Raw genomic sequence first — 18346 nt, forward strand, 5'->3', positions numbered from 1 at the left:
CGGACCAATTTATGCAAGTTGAACAAGTCTATAACGTTGATGAATTAGCTTTGTATTAAAAAAAATGCCCACAGAACATATATTGCGAAAGATGAGATTTCCGCTTCTAGTTTCAAGGCATCAAGGCAGGATTACTTTTGTGTTCTAACGCAGCTGGAGAACATATAACTAGGCCAATGTATATAAACAACTGGTAAGTGTATATTTTCGCTTTTCTATACAAAAAATGTGAAACTATGTGAAAACGTTAAATTTATCTTACGCGTTATGAGGGGCTGTTTATCGCGCTGTATGAGTTCAAGTCGCAAAATTTTCGTCGCGTTATAAGAGAGCACGTTGTACGGGAGTTCACTAAGCTATTTATGATTGTAAAACCTAATATTTTTTTCATAAAACAAGTCACAAAATAATAAAATTTAAAGTCACATAATTCAAATTTGTTTTTTCTTGGAACATAGGAGTAAAAATTAGTAATTATTATTATACTTAAATTTGTAATCCATATGCATGAATCTTAAAATCATGCTTGTCACGTAACACAACGACACGAGCACTCAAATGGCTTCTGTCATTACCTTTTCCATTGTGCGATACGTCCTGCAATAATAATTTCTTTTTACGTTTTTCAGGTTTAATACCAAATTCCGAGATTTCCATGACTTTTTCCTGATCTAATAAATGCCCTGACATTTCCTGGCTTCCAGATTCGTTAGACACCCTGATCAGGGCGTCTAACATGTGATCAAAGGGTTTAAAGAGCATTTTTATCAAGTTACGTAAAATTATGATTGCATAATCATCCGAAATTATTATTAGCCTGGAATCTCACTGGTTTTGCGTAATTTTAATTTAGTGTCGTATAAAACTAACTGCTCATACAAGTTTGTTTAAATCCTGCACTATTCAAAAAGCACAAAATGGCGGCTCCATAAGCAATGTAACGTTCGTGTCCAGATCTATTTATATAGACCTTGTTGGGAATTGGGAACCACTGCTCTAGCCAGGATGAAAGATTAAGAAAGAAAATTCGTTTGCGCTCAGTTCACCAATATAAAAACATTTATACTTATGTATACTGTATTTTCTGTTCTAAATGCAAAACATAACTATACTCTAGATTCGAAATTGCTGCAGTTTTATTAATTTCACATTTTAAAAAACAGACTTAGTTCTGGAAAAAAAGAGAGAAAGTAAAGATTGATAGATGAATCAGTGTTTTATTGAATCTGTGATTACAATAATATATCATCCAGAATAAAATTTCTTCTTTTGATGGAACTTTTTAATGTTCAAATGTAAGTTCAAAAGAGTATCAAGTTACTAAAAAAATGAATACAAAACTAATAAAGGTTTTATGGATTTAGTAAGGTAGAGAACAGTTTTTCAAAGAATTTCATTATCTACTCTTAATTAATATCAGAAATAAAATTATAATTTATAGTTTTTAAACATCTTTAATACTTTCATAGCTCTTGTATTTCCAAGTGGTGCCTCACATCTTCAGGGATGCTTGCATCCCAAGTTAAAATCCACTGTTTAGAGACATGGAATGAGTATAATAAATGGGTCAAGGGTGTAATGTTAAATTATATTGTTTTAATATACAGTAAACTCTCGATTATCCGCACATGAATTTAATTTTTTTAAAAATAATTATACGTGTATGTATTTTTTAAATAGCTGCTCGCTTTCATGTTTACACATACTATAAGTTGCATGTGTTCGTATTTAGATGTTTGAAGCGAGTGGTGGGGGTATCTGAAGTCAGCTGGGCTGGTTTTAGTTAGGCGGCTTCTTTTGTGCCGGACGTTTCTTTTCAGAGGAGAAAACGAGTGAGTACATTTATACAAAGTTTCATTTAGTTGCATGTTATAATACGTATTACAATTTAAGATTTGATTATATGTACGTATGTATAATACATATTATACATAATATTTTTTCAAATAACTCTCCCACAAATACTTTTAGTGTAAAATTACTTAAAATAATGCATTTTTTTTTTCTTTCTAATTTTCGGATAAGTACCTTTAAAATGCCTAATAATCGAAAGAAAGTTGTACTTACTATAAAACAAAAACTAACGTTAATTAAAAAATTTGAAAAAGGTGAATCTACATAGAAGCTTTCTGAAGAATATGGAGTTGGTACCCAAACAGTTCGCGATATAATTAAACAAAACAGAAAATTAAAGTTTACAAGAGATTGTGACAGTAATGCAGGTCCTTCAAATCGAAAAACTATGAAAATGTCGTCATATGAAAATTTAGATTCAGCCATGCTTAAATGGTTTAAACAAAAACGATCAGAAGGAATACCAATTAACGGTCGAATGTGTACACATAAAGCTAAATTTTTCCATGATGCATTGGGGTTAAATGGCAACTTCAATGCCTCATCTGGATGGCTTACCAGATTTAAGCAGAGACATGGTATTCGGGAACTTACGATGCAAGGAGACCACCTCAGTGGAGACGTTGAAGCTGCTGATAAATTCTGCATCGAATTTGAAAAATATTTACAATCGGAAGATTTGCAACTCGATCAAATATATAATGCCGATGAGACAGGCTTATACTGGAAGTGTTTGCCTAGTAAGACACTTGCTTCGTCTAAAGATACATCCACCCCAGGTCATAAATCATCAAAAGAACGTATCACAATCATGTGTTGCGGCAACGCTTCTGAAACACACAAAATGAAACTTTTGGTGATTGGGAAAGCGAAAAAACCAAGATCATTTAAGGGAACAGTAATAAGAAATCTTCCTGTTGATTATTACAACCAGAAAGGAGCATGGATGGATAAAAGAATCTTTGAAGATTGGTTCAAAACTAAATGGGTTCTAGAAGTGACAGATTTTTTGAAAAGTAAGGAGTTATCACAGAAAGCAGTGCTGTTATTAGATAATGCTCCATCTCATCCAAATCAAAGCATATTGAAAACAGACGACGGCCTTATGGTTGCAAAATTTTTACCAGCTAATGTTACATCTTTAATTCAACCCATGGATCCGGGTTATCTCATTAATGAAACGACATTATCGCAATGACCTTATTAAAAGCCTTTGTAATGAAGGTGATGATTTGATTAAATTTTGGAAAAAAATGACAATACTGGATGCGATACGTGGTGTAACTCAATCTTGGAACAAAATAAAGCCAATAACACTAGTTCCAATCGTGGAGGAAAATTCTACCAAATGTAGAAGGTGACTTTTTGGATTCTATCGAGCCTGAGACAAGTGAAATAGTATCTGAAATAAGTGAGCTAAGTGCAAATTTACATGGCTTTGAAAATGTTGATAGAGAAAATATTGAGGAGTGGTTACTGATTGGAGAACATGATTCATGTGATGGAGGTTTTCAACTAATGAGTGATACAGATATTATTTCCAATCTCATTCAACCAGAAGAACAACAGAATGAAGCTGAAAGTGGAGAAGAAGAAATTATCAATCGCATTAGTCACAACAGAGCCCTGAATTCTGTTGACACTTTGTTGGAATACATCTACCAATGGGAATTTGAGTGTAACGACATAATAGCTCTTAGAAAAATTCAAACTGATATTAAAAAATCATCAAGAGATTCCTGCAAAAACCAAAATCACAGATTTTCTTAATAATAATGAGCATTAAACATGTTAAAATAATTGTCTGCCTTAGAAATATATAATATGTTGTATTTTAGAAATAAATAATTATAGTTTGGATTATCTGTGCCACCTCTCCCCACCTTAGCTCGGATAATCAGGAGTTTACAGTAACTCCCGAAATCTCCAGAATCAAAAGTACCAAAGAATTGAGGGTATTCCTATATGTCTATAGCATAGTTGTAAATATTGCTCTATTTTACCATTTCAATGTTCTATTTTCTTCATAGATAACTCAATTAAAGGTTCAATTGATATTTATATTTCCCTAAACCCTATAATTTTTTAATTATATAAAAAATAAACTTTTTAAAATTATTAAAATTTTAATGTTCATAAAATCACAATTATTAAATTTAAAATCAATTTAATTCAGTAATTGTTTAAAATTTTCTTAAAAAGTTTTTTATATTCATTTATATCTCTTGATTAAAAAATAATAAATGTTAAATATAATTTTATATCTAACAAGTAAAGTTTAGATTACAAATAAAATAAAAAAATTAAAAAAACTAAATTTTAACAAGAGAAAAGTGTGGAACAGACAAGTCACGTCCTCCATGTAAGTCCATTAACTCTATAACTACAATACATTCTGATACAATTGTTCCAACTTGCTGAACAAGTTCTATTGCTGCTTTCATAGTTCCTAAAAGATATAAGTAACTTAATTAAAAACTTAGTAATACACAATAAAAAGAAATTTAATAAAAATTTATAAAATTAAAAGTTTAATATTATATTTATAAGAAGTGTTTCTCATATCAAGGAGAAAATCTTATAAAACTTCTATAAGAGCTGTCCATAAATGATGTCCACACTGGGAGGGAGGGAGGGAGGGAGGGAGGGGGTTGACAAGTTGCACAAAGTCAGACAAGGGGGATGACTTGAATTGATGTCTGTTTTATTTTATTAAATTTTGTAGTTTATGAATTTTATTATTCATAAAATGATAAAGGCTTTCAGGGAGATTGAGTTTTGTTGGATGGACATCCAACAAATCTCAGGAGAAGCAGCAAAAGAGCAGGAGAAGGTTACAGAAACTTGGGCAAACAAGGACAATAGAAGAGGGAGAGTAAAAATTTCAAGAAAAATGCAGACATAATTTATGACAGCCCCTAATGCCTAGATTTTCCATAAATGTAAAGATACTGCTTTTATCTTCTTAATGAGGAAGTCTATAACTTAAACCACCAAAACTTACAACCAAGTAGGAACTTTTGAAAAATGTTCTCCAAAACTTTCTGGTAGTTTGTAAAATTTTTCTGGCTTAAGTTACAAGTACTCAGTAAAAGAGATCACTAGTTTACAAATTCCATATTGTGGAAATCAAAATTGGGGTACTTTTTTAATCAGAACATCATTCATAAGACAGCACATTATATTGCAAGTTATATTAAGCATATTATATTGCAAGTTAAATAGATGCAAACCTTCAGAATATATACATAATCTCAAAAGAAATCATATAATTAATTAAGTGAAACAATAAAAAATATACTACTTGTTCATAAATTACTTGTTTTAGTCAATTTATTTGAAAGGGGATGAAAAATAAACATGCAAAAACTTGTTTCAATGCTATACATTTTATATTTTATCAGGATGCAACAGAAGTTGCAAAAAAGGCTGCAGGGTTCACACCCCTGATCTATCTTTTTCAAAAAAAAATCATTTTATTCATTTTTATAATTATAAAAACAAATGAAAAAATTTATTATCCTTGTTCTTCATATATTTAGAATATATTCCCTCAAAGCCCAAAATAAACTGCTTCTAGTTAACTTAAGATTATCTTTTATTTTCCCAGTATGACTAAATAAATAAATAAAATAAATAATAAATAAAGATTATCTTTTATGAAAGATAATCTTAACTTTTCAAACTTTATTTGACATATATGGTAAACTTTAAATATACAATCACCAATAATAAAATATCTATTTAGGTTAAAGGTTAAATTTCCGAATCAAAACAAAAAACTTTTTCAAAATACTTCACAGAAAATTTAAAATGAAAATATTTTTATTTATGATATTGAAATATTTAAAAGTTATGAAAACAAAGTTATTGTTACTTTTTACATCATTGGTGTTTCTGAAAACTAATGCTTTAAAATTTATTACAAGAATCTGCATAAAAATATACCTTATCAAAAAAGTAAATTATTGTATTTTCATATAATTCCATTTGAAAACTTTCTTTTTGAACTGTTACATTCAAAATACATTTAATACTTTCTTTATACAGTAAGACCCCGCTTAACGCTAATTTGATATAACATGATCGGCTCAAAACGTAAAAAAAGCTCAACAATTTATACTGATTGAAATTATCATGGCATTTCATTGATTCATATATAATACAATTATTCCCAAACATGAACCAATCAGCAAAAGGTGGCAATTCATCATAGCACTGTACTTTCCTTAAATCTATGTTTGTTGGTGCAATTTTGAAAAAATATAACATCATGGATGCCATAGGCAATATCAACTTCGCTTGGCAAGAATTAACTGATAAATGCATGAATGAATTGTGGAAGAAGTTATGGCTGAAGGTATTCAAGAATTCTCAACAAGAAAAGCCTATTGCTGTATCGTTAGGTTGACTAAATTGTCAACCTAATCAATACAGCAGGACTAGGAAATGTAGACGAGCAGGATATTGAGGAGTTATTGCAGGTTTCTGGTGAGAGCCTTACCAACAATGATCTTCAAAAACAAGGAATTTATGTAGAACTGGAAAATAGTGATTCTGAAAATGAAGAACCCAAAGAATTTTTCTGCAGATTTCCTTAGTAAAAGTTTGGTAACAACTACCGAAATCATTGATCAAATTGTAACGAATGGTCCAGATTTTGAAAGGAGTGCAAAAGCAAAATCAGGCATTTTGGATGTGATATTCTGCTACTGACATTTGCTTAAGGAAAGAAAAAGAAAGCGACAAGTGAAACTACACAACTTTATTGCAAAAAACAAGAATTTCAGAAAAGTAAAGACCTTCATCACAAAAAATGAACTTTATATTTCTGTGTTCATATGTTTATATGTTATTTAACATATTTTTATATTAATTTGCATAATAATATAACTTAAAATTAAAGTAAAATCTGTTTATTTTTGGTCACGTGTTACCCTTTCCCTATTTACTCTGTGTTAAAATGAACTCGCTTAATACTGTTTCATTTAGCACTTTGTCGTCTAGGAATGTATCCCCCGGGGTCTTACTGTATTTACATTTAATATATATAAACAATAAAACCACGATACAAAATTACTAAAATATTTGTAGATAGACACAAGAACAACAAAAAACATTTTCTGAATTCTTCACATTGTTCTTTCACCTTCAGAACACAGTTGACCTTTATTAAGCTCTGTCTGAGCTTTGCATACTTAGGAAAAGCTTATTAAGTTCTAAGTTTGTAAAATTCTCAAAAAGTTTCTGGAAATAGTATAAAGAAAAAACTTCATATAAGTAATAAAACTAGGATGTAGAAAGGCGTAATGTGAAAACTTCAGAAAATAATTTTTCTTTTTCTTTTTGTTATGTCTACATATCTTAAATTTTCAAGTTTTTGAATTAAAAATTAGAGTTTATATAAATAAATGGAATCTGTTAATTTAAAATATTCAATTAACCATTTTAAATGTACTTTATATTTTAAGTTCTTGTGTTTTATATTAAAATTTTACATGATAAGTTTTCTGTAATAAGATAAAATCATATGAATTTATATAAAAGTTACAAAACTAATTTTTTGTTTATTTTAAAAAATTCTATATTCATTTTTCTATTTTCCTAATTATCTAATTTTCCAGTTTATATTTATTTACATAAAATAATTCAAGTAAAGAACTACAAAATAGATATATATTTTATGTCTTCCATTACTATATTAATTTGTTACCTTAACATAAAACTCTGTAAAAGCATAGAAAAACTGAAATTTGATGTTCTTACCTCCTGTAGCCAACAGATCATCAATTATTACAACTTTCTTAATATCTGTAAAAGCATTCACTTGCAATTCAAGAGAATCCTAAAATATAAAGGAAATGAAATAAATTATATTAATAAATAATTATTTCAATATTCTGTACATATGTTTTACAATGTGTTGCATAGGTTTGCTTTCTATAAATAGTGATGATTCACTTTAATTTTTACTTTATGAATGATGAAGTATGCTTGAGATTTTTATATATTCTTATGCAAATGTTTCAAAATCAAAATAATTTTGTTTTATTTTGCAATTAATTAATGAATGGAGCAATAAAAACATTTCATATATATATATATATATATACACTTGCATATTTAAAATAAAATGCTATAAAAAGAAAGTTAAAAATTAATTTTAAAATTAGATATCATAAACATATATTTTGTCAAAAAATCTTCTTTATTCTCCTATAAATTCTGACCAGCATCATCAAAATTAATTAAAGATTTGAGGAACCTAATGATGCTGGTCAGAATTTATAGAAAAATGAAGATAATTAAAGCTCATTCAAGACATTCTCTAAGAGGAATTTCTTGACAGTGTTTAAGGAATAAAGTTCCTTTAAGGTGAATAAAAATGAATATCAGCATTTTAGTATTGTTAATAGCTTTTTTGAGTTGGAATTTGAAATAAAACAAATTTTTTTTTCATTAAGGCAAAGTTTTCTTACTAAAAACACATCTACAAGTATTTATTTATTTGAAATTATTGTCATCAAGTTCAAGACTGAATTGTAAGTATTATCTTTTATGGAAGAGAATGGAATATTTAGAACTAGGAACCCGGGACGCCCCCTAGTAGGCGTTCATTACAAATTTTATGATAATTAAAAATCATTATTTAGTGTTATTAAACATTCTATAAATACTTTAAAATAGTTCAATTTGTTTATTTACCTTCGCTGGTAACATTCGCTAGGGCACCCCTAGTGGGTGTTAATTTAAATAATAATTTATATTGTTAATTTAAATGTTTGAAATATGATACACGATAGGGGCGCCTCTAGTGCCCGTTTTTGGCATACCGTTACGCGGACGGACGGTCGGACAGGCACGCGTTCAATAGGTTATATATATAGAAGATTAGCTTAACTATTTCACTTATCGTTTTATCGTAGCGGTTCAAATCTATCCGGTTTTTCGTTATTCGCCCCCTAGTGAACATTACAGGCATTCCGTGACAGTAATAAATTCCTATTACAAATATACTGAATTATTTATATTGTTATATTGACCAAATAATAATGTATTGGCCAAATGAATAATAATAAAATTGTTAATTTAAATAATAATTAAAATTGTTAATTTAATTTGAATGTTTGAAATATGACACACGATAGGGGCGCCTCTAGTGTCAGTTATCAAACGGTTATGGGACAGACGGACGGACACCTGTTGAATGGGTTATATATATAGATATTTTATAAATAATTTTTTTAATCTGATAAACTGTAAAAGTGAATTTAAAAAAAAAATTGTACCTTTTACACAACCAAATGATCACCTTAATTAATTGGCCTATAAATCCACTATTATTAGTGATTAGAAACTAAGTAATTTGGTACTAGAGATAGACTGACTGGAAAAGGGGTTCATGGAATAACAAAGGTTAACCCTTAACATATGATGACATTAATGATTAAGTATATAGATCAGGGTTGCAACTAGAAAGCAAACAGGGAATGTGGCCCTTGCACCAGTTAAAAGGAGTGCCAAGAAAATAATGTGTCAGAAGGAAGGTAGAATAAAGGCTGAATGGATTGACTTATCAAGTCATTGTATCAAATCTCCAAAATGAGAGATGGCCAGGCTCTTACTCTGTCTCAGGTAACATAAAGCCTAGTTACACTCCCACACAGATGAAAAAATTTTGAAGTGTTGAAAGTAGCATTTGCAAGATGACAGGCTCATAACTCAATCATTTTTGAGCTGAAAAATGAACAAGAGTTAAAACAAACCCAAATTTATAGATTGGACTTAAGAATGCAACCAACTATTATGATATATTCTTATGGGATATAATTTTTGTTTAATGTTGTTTTTCCTTGGCATGTTACTTTCAAGGAACATATCTATGATATTAACTCAATTGATTTATAATAGTATCCCAAACTTACATTGTTACACATTTTCAAGATTTATTTTAAAATAATAATAACTAAATAAATTTATTCTAGAATAATTTCAAAATATTAAGTGATGAAAATTTATGATAATCAAAACACTTATTTTATGCAGTCCGCAATGTGTTCAGCAGAGATAAATTAAAAACTTACTACCACACCCATGCATTTGCCGAGAGAATATTTTTATTAACAAACATTTTCAGCCTACTCCCAGAGGCCATCATCATGTTTTAAAGAACCATGATTATAAAACATGAACTATAAAACATGATGGGCCTTTGGGAGTGGGCTGAAAATGCCTATAAAAAATATTCTCTCAGGTGTGGTAATAAGTTTGCAATTTATTTTATATTTTAACACATTGACTGCCAACTACAATATAACTCGTAGTTTGTGTTATTGCCTAGGACGCCAACTATGAGTTATATCATAGTATATCAGTGTAAATATAAATACAGTCGACTCTGCATAAGTTGACACCGTAGGTTAATTAGTCAGCTTTCTGTGGTCCCGGCCGACTTACATAGGCAATAATGTTATTAAATGTTAAAAAACTCAGTTTACTCAACATCATTTAACTCATCACCACTGGATAAATCAACATACTTTTTCTGTTTCACACTTTAGATGTCTGGTAAGTCAACTCCCCTCCTGAAAAAATGAGTTCACACCATACAATAAGATGTGTGGTGTGAACTTATTTTTCAGGGATGGAGTCAACTTATCGGAATTCTAAAAAGTGTGAAACAGAAAAAGTATGTTGATTTATCCAGTGATGACGAGTTACACGATGTCGAGTAAACAGAGTTTTTTAAGGTTAATAACATTAATGCCTATGTAAGTCGGCCAGGACCACAAAAAACTGACTAAGTAACCGATGAGTGTTGTGTTATCCGGGTGTCGACTTATGCGAAGTCGACTGTAGATAGCCTCAGGGGCAAGAACAAAAAATCAGGTTTACTTACATGAACAGAATATTTATTAAGAAATGAACAGAAAATATAATCATAAAAAGTTTATTCAAAATCAAAAGAATATTTTTATTGTTTGTGATAATTTTTAAAACAATCTTCCATGCAAAGGGCTGGCTTCTCTGGACAGACTGGACAGAAATAATGCGTTTCTTGGGGTTTTTGGCTTTGGAACAAATTCGACATGACTTTGTTGGATGCTGTTTTTTTTCAGTAGGTGAGATACTTTGTAAATAATGAAGCTCTTGCAATCTAATCTTTTTTGAAATTGGTTGAATCTTTTCTCCAATCAATGCCTCGACAAATGCTTATCTAACTTTATAAGTTTTATTTTAGAAGAAGTTGCTTTTTGAAACAGTTTGTGTGCATTGTGTATATATATATATATATACATTGTTTATATATTTATAAACAAATTATAAATATATATATATATATATATTTATTTATTTATTTATAATTTGTTTGATTATAAAAATAATTATAAAACAACACACTCAAGAAAGATGTAAACGTGATAAACTTGACTCTATATCTGATTTATTACTAACAAATTTAGACGCATATCTCTGACTCGGCTGTAGCAAAGCAACAAATTGAATTGTGTTGGTGTACGAATTAACTCATAGTTTGGCTTTGGCAAAGAGCTTTTTGTTACATAAGCCAACTACAAGATAATTCGTAAGATCTTTTTTTTAAAAAAAAAACACATTCTATATGCGTTTTGATTATTACTATGTACTCTAATTAGAGTTTTTAATAATATAATATAATTAAATTAAGTTGGCGTTTTACATTGGAATCCTGAAAAGCAAACGTGGCAGTCAACGTGTTAATCAGAAGCTTAAAATTGTTCTAATAATGAATTTTGAGTTCTGAAAACATTTAAGAATGAATTAAATTTATAATATTGCTATAAAAATTATTCTTAAGTAGGGTTTCTCCAACAGGATCCTGGCTATATTTTTAACCTGGGAAATTCTTCTTATATCAGGAAATTCCACAAATTTCTTAAAAATTCACTTTTTTCTTATTTTGTGTTAAAGTTGAGGAAATTTTGCAAATAGAAAGTATAATTAACCTGTAAACTGTCAGAATACATTTGTATTTATTAATTTTAAGCCTGCTTGTTAATTTTTTAAATTTTTGCTTATTATGTCATGTGACAGATTGTCAATAATCAATATGTAGCCTATTTGTGATAGGACACTGAAAATTCTTTGTCATAACCTGTAATATCTGAAATAATTATGCTTATGCTATCTTAATTTTTAACCATGCCCAGTAGCTTCAATAACTGCATTATGCCAGGTTGTGCAAATTGGGCAAGGATACAAATGAATACAAAGTATGCAAGTATGAAGTTTTTCTTCATAAACCTGATTATCAAAGCCAAACAAACTGCTGAATTATCAGGCTGTAAGCTTGATGCCACTACTAAAGGTAGACAAATCAAGAATACTACATGGCAAAAGAAGTACTATAATGCATCTTGAAAATGAACTAGAAATCTTCCAAGCTACAGGTGAAAAAACATATAACATCCATCTTCTCTTAAATGTATTAAGACAATTCCACCCACATCAACTGAATTGAAAAGGAGAGTTTTGTTGCAGGACTTTTCTTTAGCAAAATAAGAATCAAATTGAGTGATCGAAGTATTGACCATCTTTGCTTTTTAAATCTTATTATAAAAATTTTTAATAAGATTTTGTATTATGATTTATTTAAAAAAACGAAAATATCTTAAACCTTAGAAGTTTGATATAAGTTCATTTTTTTCTTTATATTTTCAACTCAATTCAAAGACATTTTTGTTGTAAGCAGTTTCCAACAAACTTTAATAAATTTTTTTATTTTGTGAAAATTTCTACATAATTCAAAAGTAATTTTTAATACATATTTTACACAGCATTATTAATATTATTATTTTGGAGGTTGCAAGACATATTGAGTTACTTATAAATGGAAAATAATTATATAAGATTTATTTTATATCTTAAAAATAATTAATTATATCCCGGAATCCCAGGAAACAGTTCACTTTTTTCCTGGAATTCTGGCATAAGCAAAAGATTGGAAAATGAGAAACCCTATTCTTAAGTAATAAATTTACAACTCAGTTATAGTATAAAAATTGTAATGAATTTTATCTTACCATGCCATATTCTAAAGAATAATCTACTTTTTTAACTTCACCTGGAAGTTTTCCACTTTTACGGATTGGTAAAAAAGGCACTTTTAATTTTAATGCAATTATTGGTGCTATTAAAAATCCTCTCGATTCTAATCCTACAATACCATTCACATCTGGTATATTTCTTTTGATATGATCACATAATACATCTATTAGATCCTCAAATAATTCTGGCTTCTGTAATATTGGAAACAAATCTCTGAAACAAAATTGCAAAAATATATATATTAATTAAACATATAATGACATGTATAATAAACAGTAATATTTGATAAATGAAAAGATTATTTTATAATAATTCTACAAACTTTGCTCTCAGATATTTCTGATATCAAAATTCAATATTAATTTTGAAATCATATCAAACATATCTTGTATTAAACATTTAAAGTGTTTAACACCTCATCTTTCAAAAAACAGACAATCATTTTTTTGAATTGATTAATAAATGTTATTAACTTCAGGAAGTATGTAATCATTATCTAGTTATTTTGGATATTAGGCTAATAATTAATATTATTATCAATAATAATAATAATCAATATTAATAACAATTCCATTACTAATTTAGAGTATATGTCAATTACATTTATATGCTATTACATATATATAGTAATAAAATATTAGGCTACAGCTAATTGTTGAATATTGTGATGTTAAATACACATACTATGAATTGATTTAACACAATATTCATCAAAATTCTCCCATGAAAGAAAATGTGATTCTTTTATATACTTTAGTGGGGTATACTATAGATTACTCCCTATGGAATTTCGTGTGTTTGGGTATATATCTGAACTCAGGGGACCGAGACGAGTTCAACGATACTCTACTTTTGGACCGGAGACGAAAAATAAAAAAGTTATCATACTTTTTTCCGGCGATCGCACGATGATAGGGAGTCGCGTCGCTCTCCGCTAAGTCGGCCTCACTATCGCAATCGGGAGTCGCGTGCTTGCCGTTAAAATTGCCTTTAGTAGACATTTCCCCCCTTTTTTACTTTGTTCAAGAACTACCGTGAATCGATCACTAGTTTAGCACATGGCAGCGTGTGGTGGCTCTCATACGAGAGGTCAGTCGGGTCACCATGTTCGCTGCCATAAGTAACATTAACCGAGATGGCAATCACGCGATGATCGGAAGTCGCGTCGCTCTCTCCGCTCTCGTATCGCGTGTTTAACGCTCCGGGAGATGACCGTAGTCCGACGTCACGGTTTGCAGACTTTACTGCAAGATGGCAATACTAGCAACTACGGTGCCGTCTGCATGAGAGCATTAAAAAAGTATGGTAACTTAAAAAGTGTGATAACTTTTTTATTTTTCGTCTCCGGTCCAAAAATAGGGTACCGTTGAACTCGTCTTGGTCCCCTGAGTTCAACTATATAATCAAAGTCCTGAAATTCCATAGGGAGTAATCTATAGTACACCCCTTTAGTGTACTGAATATGAATCTGAAGTCCAAAATCTATTACCCAATTTTTTTTAAAATATCACTTTTTGCAGAAATATACCACTTTTAGACAAACTTTCTATTACCGTCATTTGAATGAAATATAAAACCACAGAAATCATATTTGTTTAATGTTAGAAATCATAAGAAGTAGCACTGGACTCTCATGGATCAAGTTATTCATCTTATTAGACCACAGGTGTCAGTTGTCAGGTTCCAGATTGCCCCATTCACCCACCTGTCAGAAATTGAGGTGTGGTCTGCCAGCTAGGTAAGATCCAGCAGAGATACAAAGAATTCAGTCTTGGACTCACACACACACACTCACTCTCAACATGTCACATGTGCAAAAACCAGCCAGAATATTTCTGCTACATTTGTGAACTGACTTTGAATGCACAATCATCAATGCCACTGATGAAGAAAGCATACCATTATTATTTCAGCTGTAAGTTGGGAGATCAAGACAAAACCTGGGCTTCTAAAATACAATGTAAGGCATGCATGCAGACACTGACTGGATGGTTGAAGAGCACATACAAATCAATGTCTTTTCTGTCCGTATAATCTGGCAGGAACCTCAGAATCACATAAATGATTGTTCTGTTACAACAGAAGAGAATCATGAAATATGAAATTTTTTCACTGGAAGACAATCGCAGTTTTTGCAATGATATACCACATTTGTTGGAGGAGCTTCAACTGCCAGAGTGAAGACTCATTGACTGAAAGGTTAGCCTTAAAAGAGTTTTGCTGCACAATGGCAACAAAAATCTGTCTGTTCTGGTCACTCATGCTGTTCACATGAAAGAAACTTACAAGAAGGTAATGCTGGATAAGGTAAAATACAATGAGCATAAGTAGAATGTATGTGCTGACCTCAAAATTGTTGCAATGCTAACAGGTCTTCAAGGATACAATAAATTCTCCTGTTCAGTGAATGGGGCAGTCAAGCAAGAACCAGTCATTACTTGGTAAAAAAAGTGGCCCAACCACACAGCAAACCTACTAGATCAAAAGAATATTGCTTTTCCTGCTCTGGTGGAGAAAAATAAAATTCTCTTCTTCATATCAATTTCAATTTGATCTTTGTGAAAGGTATGGACAGAGCAGCAGAAGGCTTTATTTACCTGAAACAAAAGTTTTCTCATCTGAGCTATGCAAAAATAAGAGGGAATTTTTACTGATCTCCAAGTAAGACAGGTTTGAAGGATCCTAGTTTCAAGAAAAAACTTAACCCAGCGGAAAGGACAGCATGGGACACATTCAAAAATGTGAGCAAGAATTTTTTGGTGAATGTGTGAACTAACAATTATGAGGAAATTGTGGAGAAATTGGTAACATCCTACTAAACACAATATATCACTCAAGATGCATTTAGATTTATTTCATGCCAATCTAGGAGCTGTTTCTGATGAACATGGAGTAAGGTTCCATTAGATCCTTTCTCAAATGGAAAAGTGATATAGCAGAAGATGGAACAAGAACATGTTAGTGGATTACTGCTGGACTCTACAGCAACAGTCTTAGAAGAATGTAAAAGGAAGAAAACATGTCATTAAGTGTTTCAGTTTTTAAATGTATAGAATTATGAAAAAGGAGTAATCAATATATATTTATTTGTATCTAATTAGCAATGTTTGTAGTCAATCTTCTTCTTTCCTAGCATTTGTCTTGCATTGAGGCAGGATCCACTTCTTTACATGCATTCATTAAACTTCGAAGAAAATGTAAAGAAGAAGCAAGCAGGTAAAGAAAAGCAGATTATTTACAATTGAAAAATAGCCCAATTTTACTCATTTTACCAATTTACCCAATCTAGCACATCTTTTGGTGGAATTTTTATTGTTTCCATATCTTCTACGATTCGGTCAAGCCACTGTCTTTTTGGGATGTCCACGAGGTTTGGTTCTCCCCGGGTCATGACTTTTTGCTTTTGAGTTGTCATCACTGCACATAACATGTCCATAACAGTACAATTGAGTTTCTCACATCTTGTCCATAATTAGCCTAACTCCTATGTGGTTAAACTGCATAAGACCCAATAGCCATCTTAGCATTTTCATTTCCATAGCATGCAGCACCTGTTGGTGCTTCTTTGTGACAGGTTCACATTCTGATTCATACATTGCTAGTGCTTAGACAACTGACTTATAAAATTTTTCCCTAAGATGTATTGATATTTTTTTATCACCAAATAACCCAGTTACCTCTCTCCATTTCATCCAGGCAGCATTGATGCATGCATGAATGTGTGGTGTTATTTCACCATCCGATGAGGTAAGAAAGCCTATATATTTGAATTTCATAGTTTTTATAATTTCTTAGTCTTCTATTAAGATTTCCCATTTGTCCATATGCTACTAAATATTCAGTTTTCTGGATTCTGAATATTTAGTTTTCTGGATGTTTAATTACAAGCCATTTTTGCTCAGGCAATGTTTCCAGCCTTGTGCTTGGTTTTTAAGGTTTTTGATTCTAGTCTGCAATGAAAACATCACCCGCATATTGTCCATGGGTGATGTGTTTATATATCTGCTGATACAGTATCTAGGCATAAAATAGATAGTAAGGGAGACAATGCCGATCCCTGATGCATCCCCACAGTGATTGGAAAAGGACCACAAAGTGTGATGGTATAAAACCTGAGCTCATTTCACATAAGCTTCAGATACACTATATGCTGAGTGTGCTTTCAATATGAGCTCATGCAGTACTTTGTCAAATGCTTTTTTCCAGATCCAGTAAAGTATGTAGCCAATAAATATGATATTTTGAACTGAAAATGTTTTCCTTCAAAAATCTAATATCTCTCAAAAGTGGTGGGTGTTAGGCCAATTCTGCTGACAGATTTGGATTCAGCATCATTGAAACTGAAAAAAAATCAGTGAAAATATTAACATTTGACAAGAGTGGAAATAAATTTCTTTTGCAGAACAGTGCAATCCATTGAAAATGTTAAAAATCTATTGAATATATTTCTTTAAAAACATTTTCTCAAATTATTAATTAAATACTTTTCTGAGAAATATATTATTAAAGAATGATAATCCAGATTTTATTATCTATTTATATCTTATCATTAATTAAATATATTAAAATTGGTAAATACAATTTAATGAAGTTTGTGCACGATGTTGAAATTATAAATTTTTTTCTATTATTTCTTCATAAAAATTAAATTGACGATGCCTTAAAAAATGCCTCATAATTGCTTGTCATCGTCAATCAGGTTACCATATCAGTATAATTATATATATATATATATATATATATTATACCGAAAACTGTTTATAATTAATATTAAAATTTATAAGTTACTTAAAATCATTGATTCATATGATTTGAATTTACCTGAAAATAATTCCTTTCTTCGGAAAGTCCGGATAATTTTCGATTGCATTTTTAATTCTTTCCACTTTACTTCCAGCTGACATTTGCAAATTAAGAAAAAAAAATTAACGACAAATCAATTCAGAAAATACGAAGTAATAACAGCGATGATACAACACGATTGCGGGTGGAATCTATAAACAAATGTATCGAGCATCACGTGAAAAACTATACGAAAAACCACGTGAGCCATCCTGAGCAAACCGCTAGAGGCCTACGTGTTGCCAGCTCAAATTTTTAGCTATAAATTTAGTTACGTACAAATGAAAATATATATTTTTTTAATTTTAAAGAAATGCTTTTTATTCACATAAATGCACTAAAAGGTAAAAATATTTTTTCAGCTTTCACGGTATTTTTGATATTATACGACCATAAATAAAAGCGATGTTTAGAAATAATCTTATACTTTCTATCAATTTTTATGGGTTTCCCGTGAGCTTTTTATTTTTGGACGCATAATATCAAGAATACCAGGAAAGACGAAAAAAAATATTTTTTTCCTTTCCTGTATTTATGTGAATAAAAAGCGTTTCTTTAAATA

At 30.3% G+C, this 18346-nt stretch overlaps 1 protein-coding gene across 1 annotated transcript; it reads right to left on the minus strand.

Moving 5' to 3' along the window:
* Window positions 1-1434: 1434 nt before the first annotated feature.
* On the minus strand, window positions 1435-17991 carry Aprt (adenine phosphoribosyltransferase). The gene is made up of 4 exons (XM_067275568.1): window positions 17764-17991; window positions 12918-13155; window positions 7621-7699; window positions 1435-4303 (listed from the first exon to the last, which is right to left on the minus strand). The coding sequence occupies exons 1-4, from the start codon at window positions 17844-17846 to the stop codon at window positions 4167-4169; spliced, it is 537 nt and encodes a 178-aa protein (XP_067131669.1). The 5' UTR covers window positions 17847-17991; the 3' UTR covers window positions 1435-4166.
* Between the last annotated feature and the right edge of the window lie 355 nt (window positions 17992-18346).

Source organism: Centruroides vittatus, unplaced genomic scaffold (genome assembly GCF_030686945.1).
Source record: "Centruroides vittatus isolate TY-2023 unplaced genomic scaffold, ASM3068694v2 contig_628, whole genome shotgun sequence".
Taxonomy (NCBI): Eukaryota; Metazoa; Arthropoda; class Arachnida; order Scorpiones; family Buthidae; genus Centruroides; species Centruroides vittatus.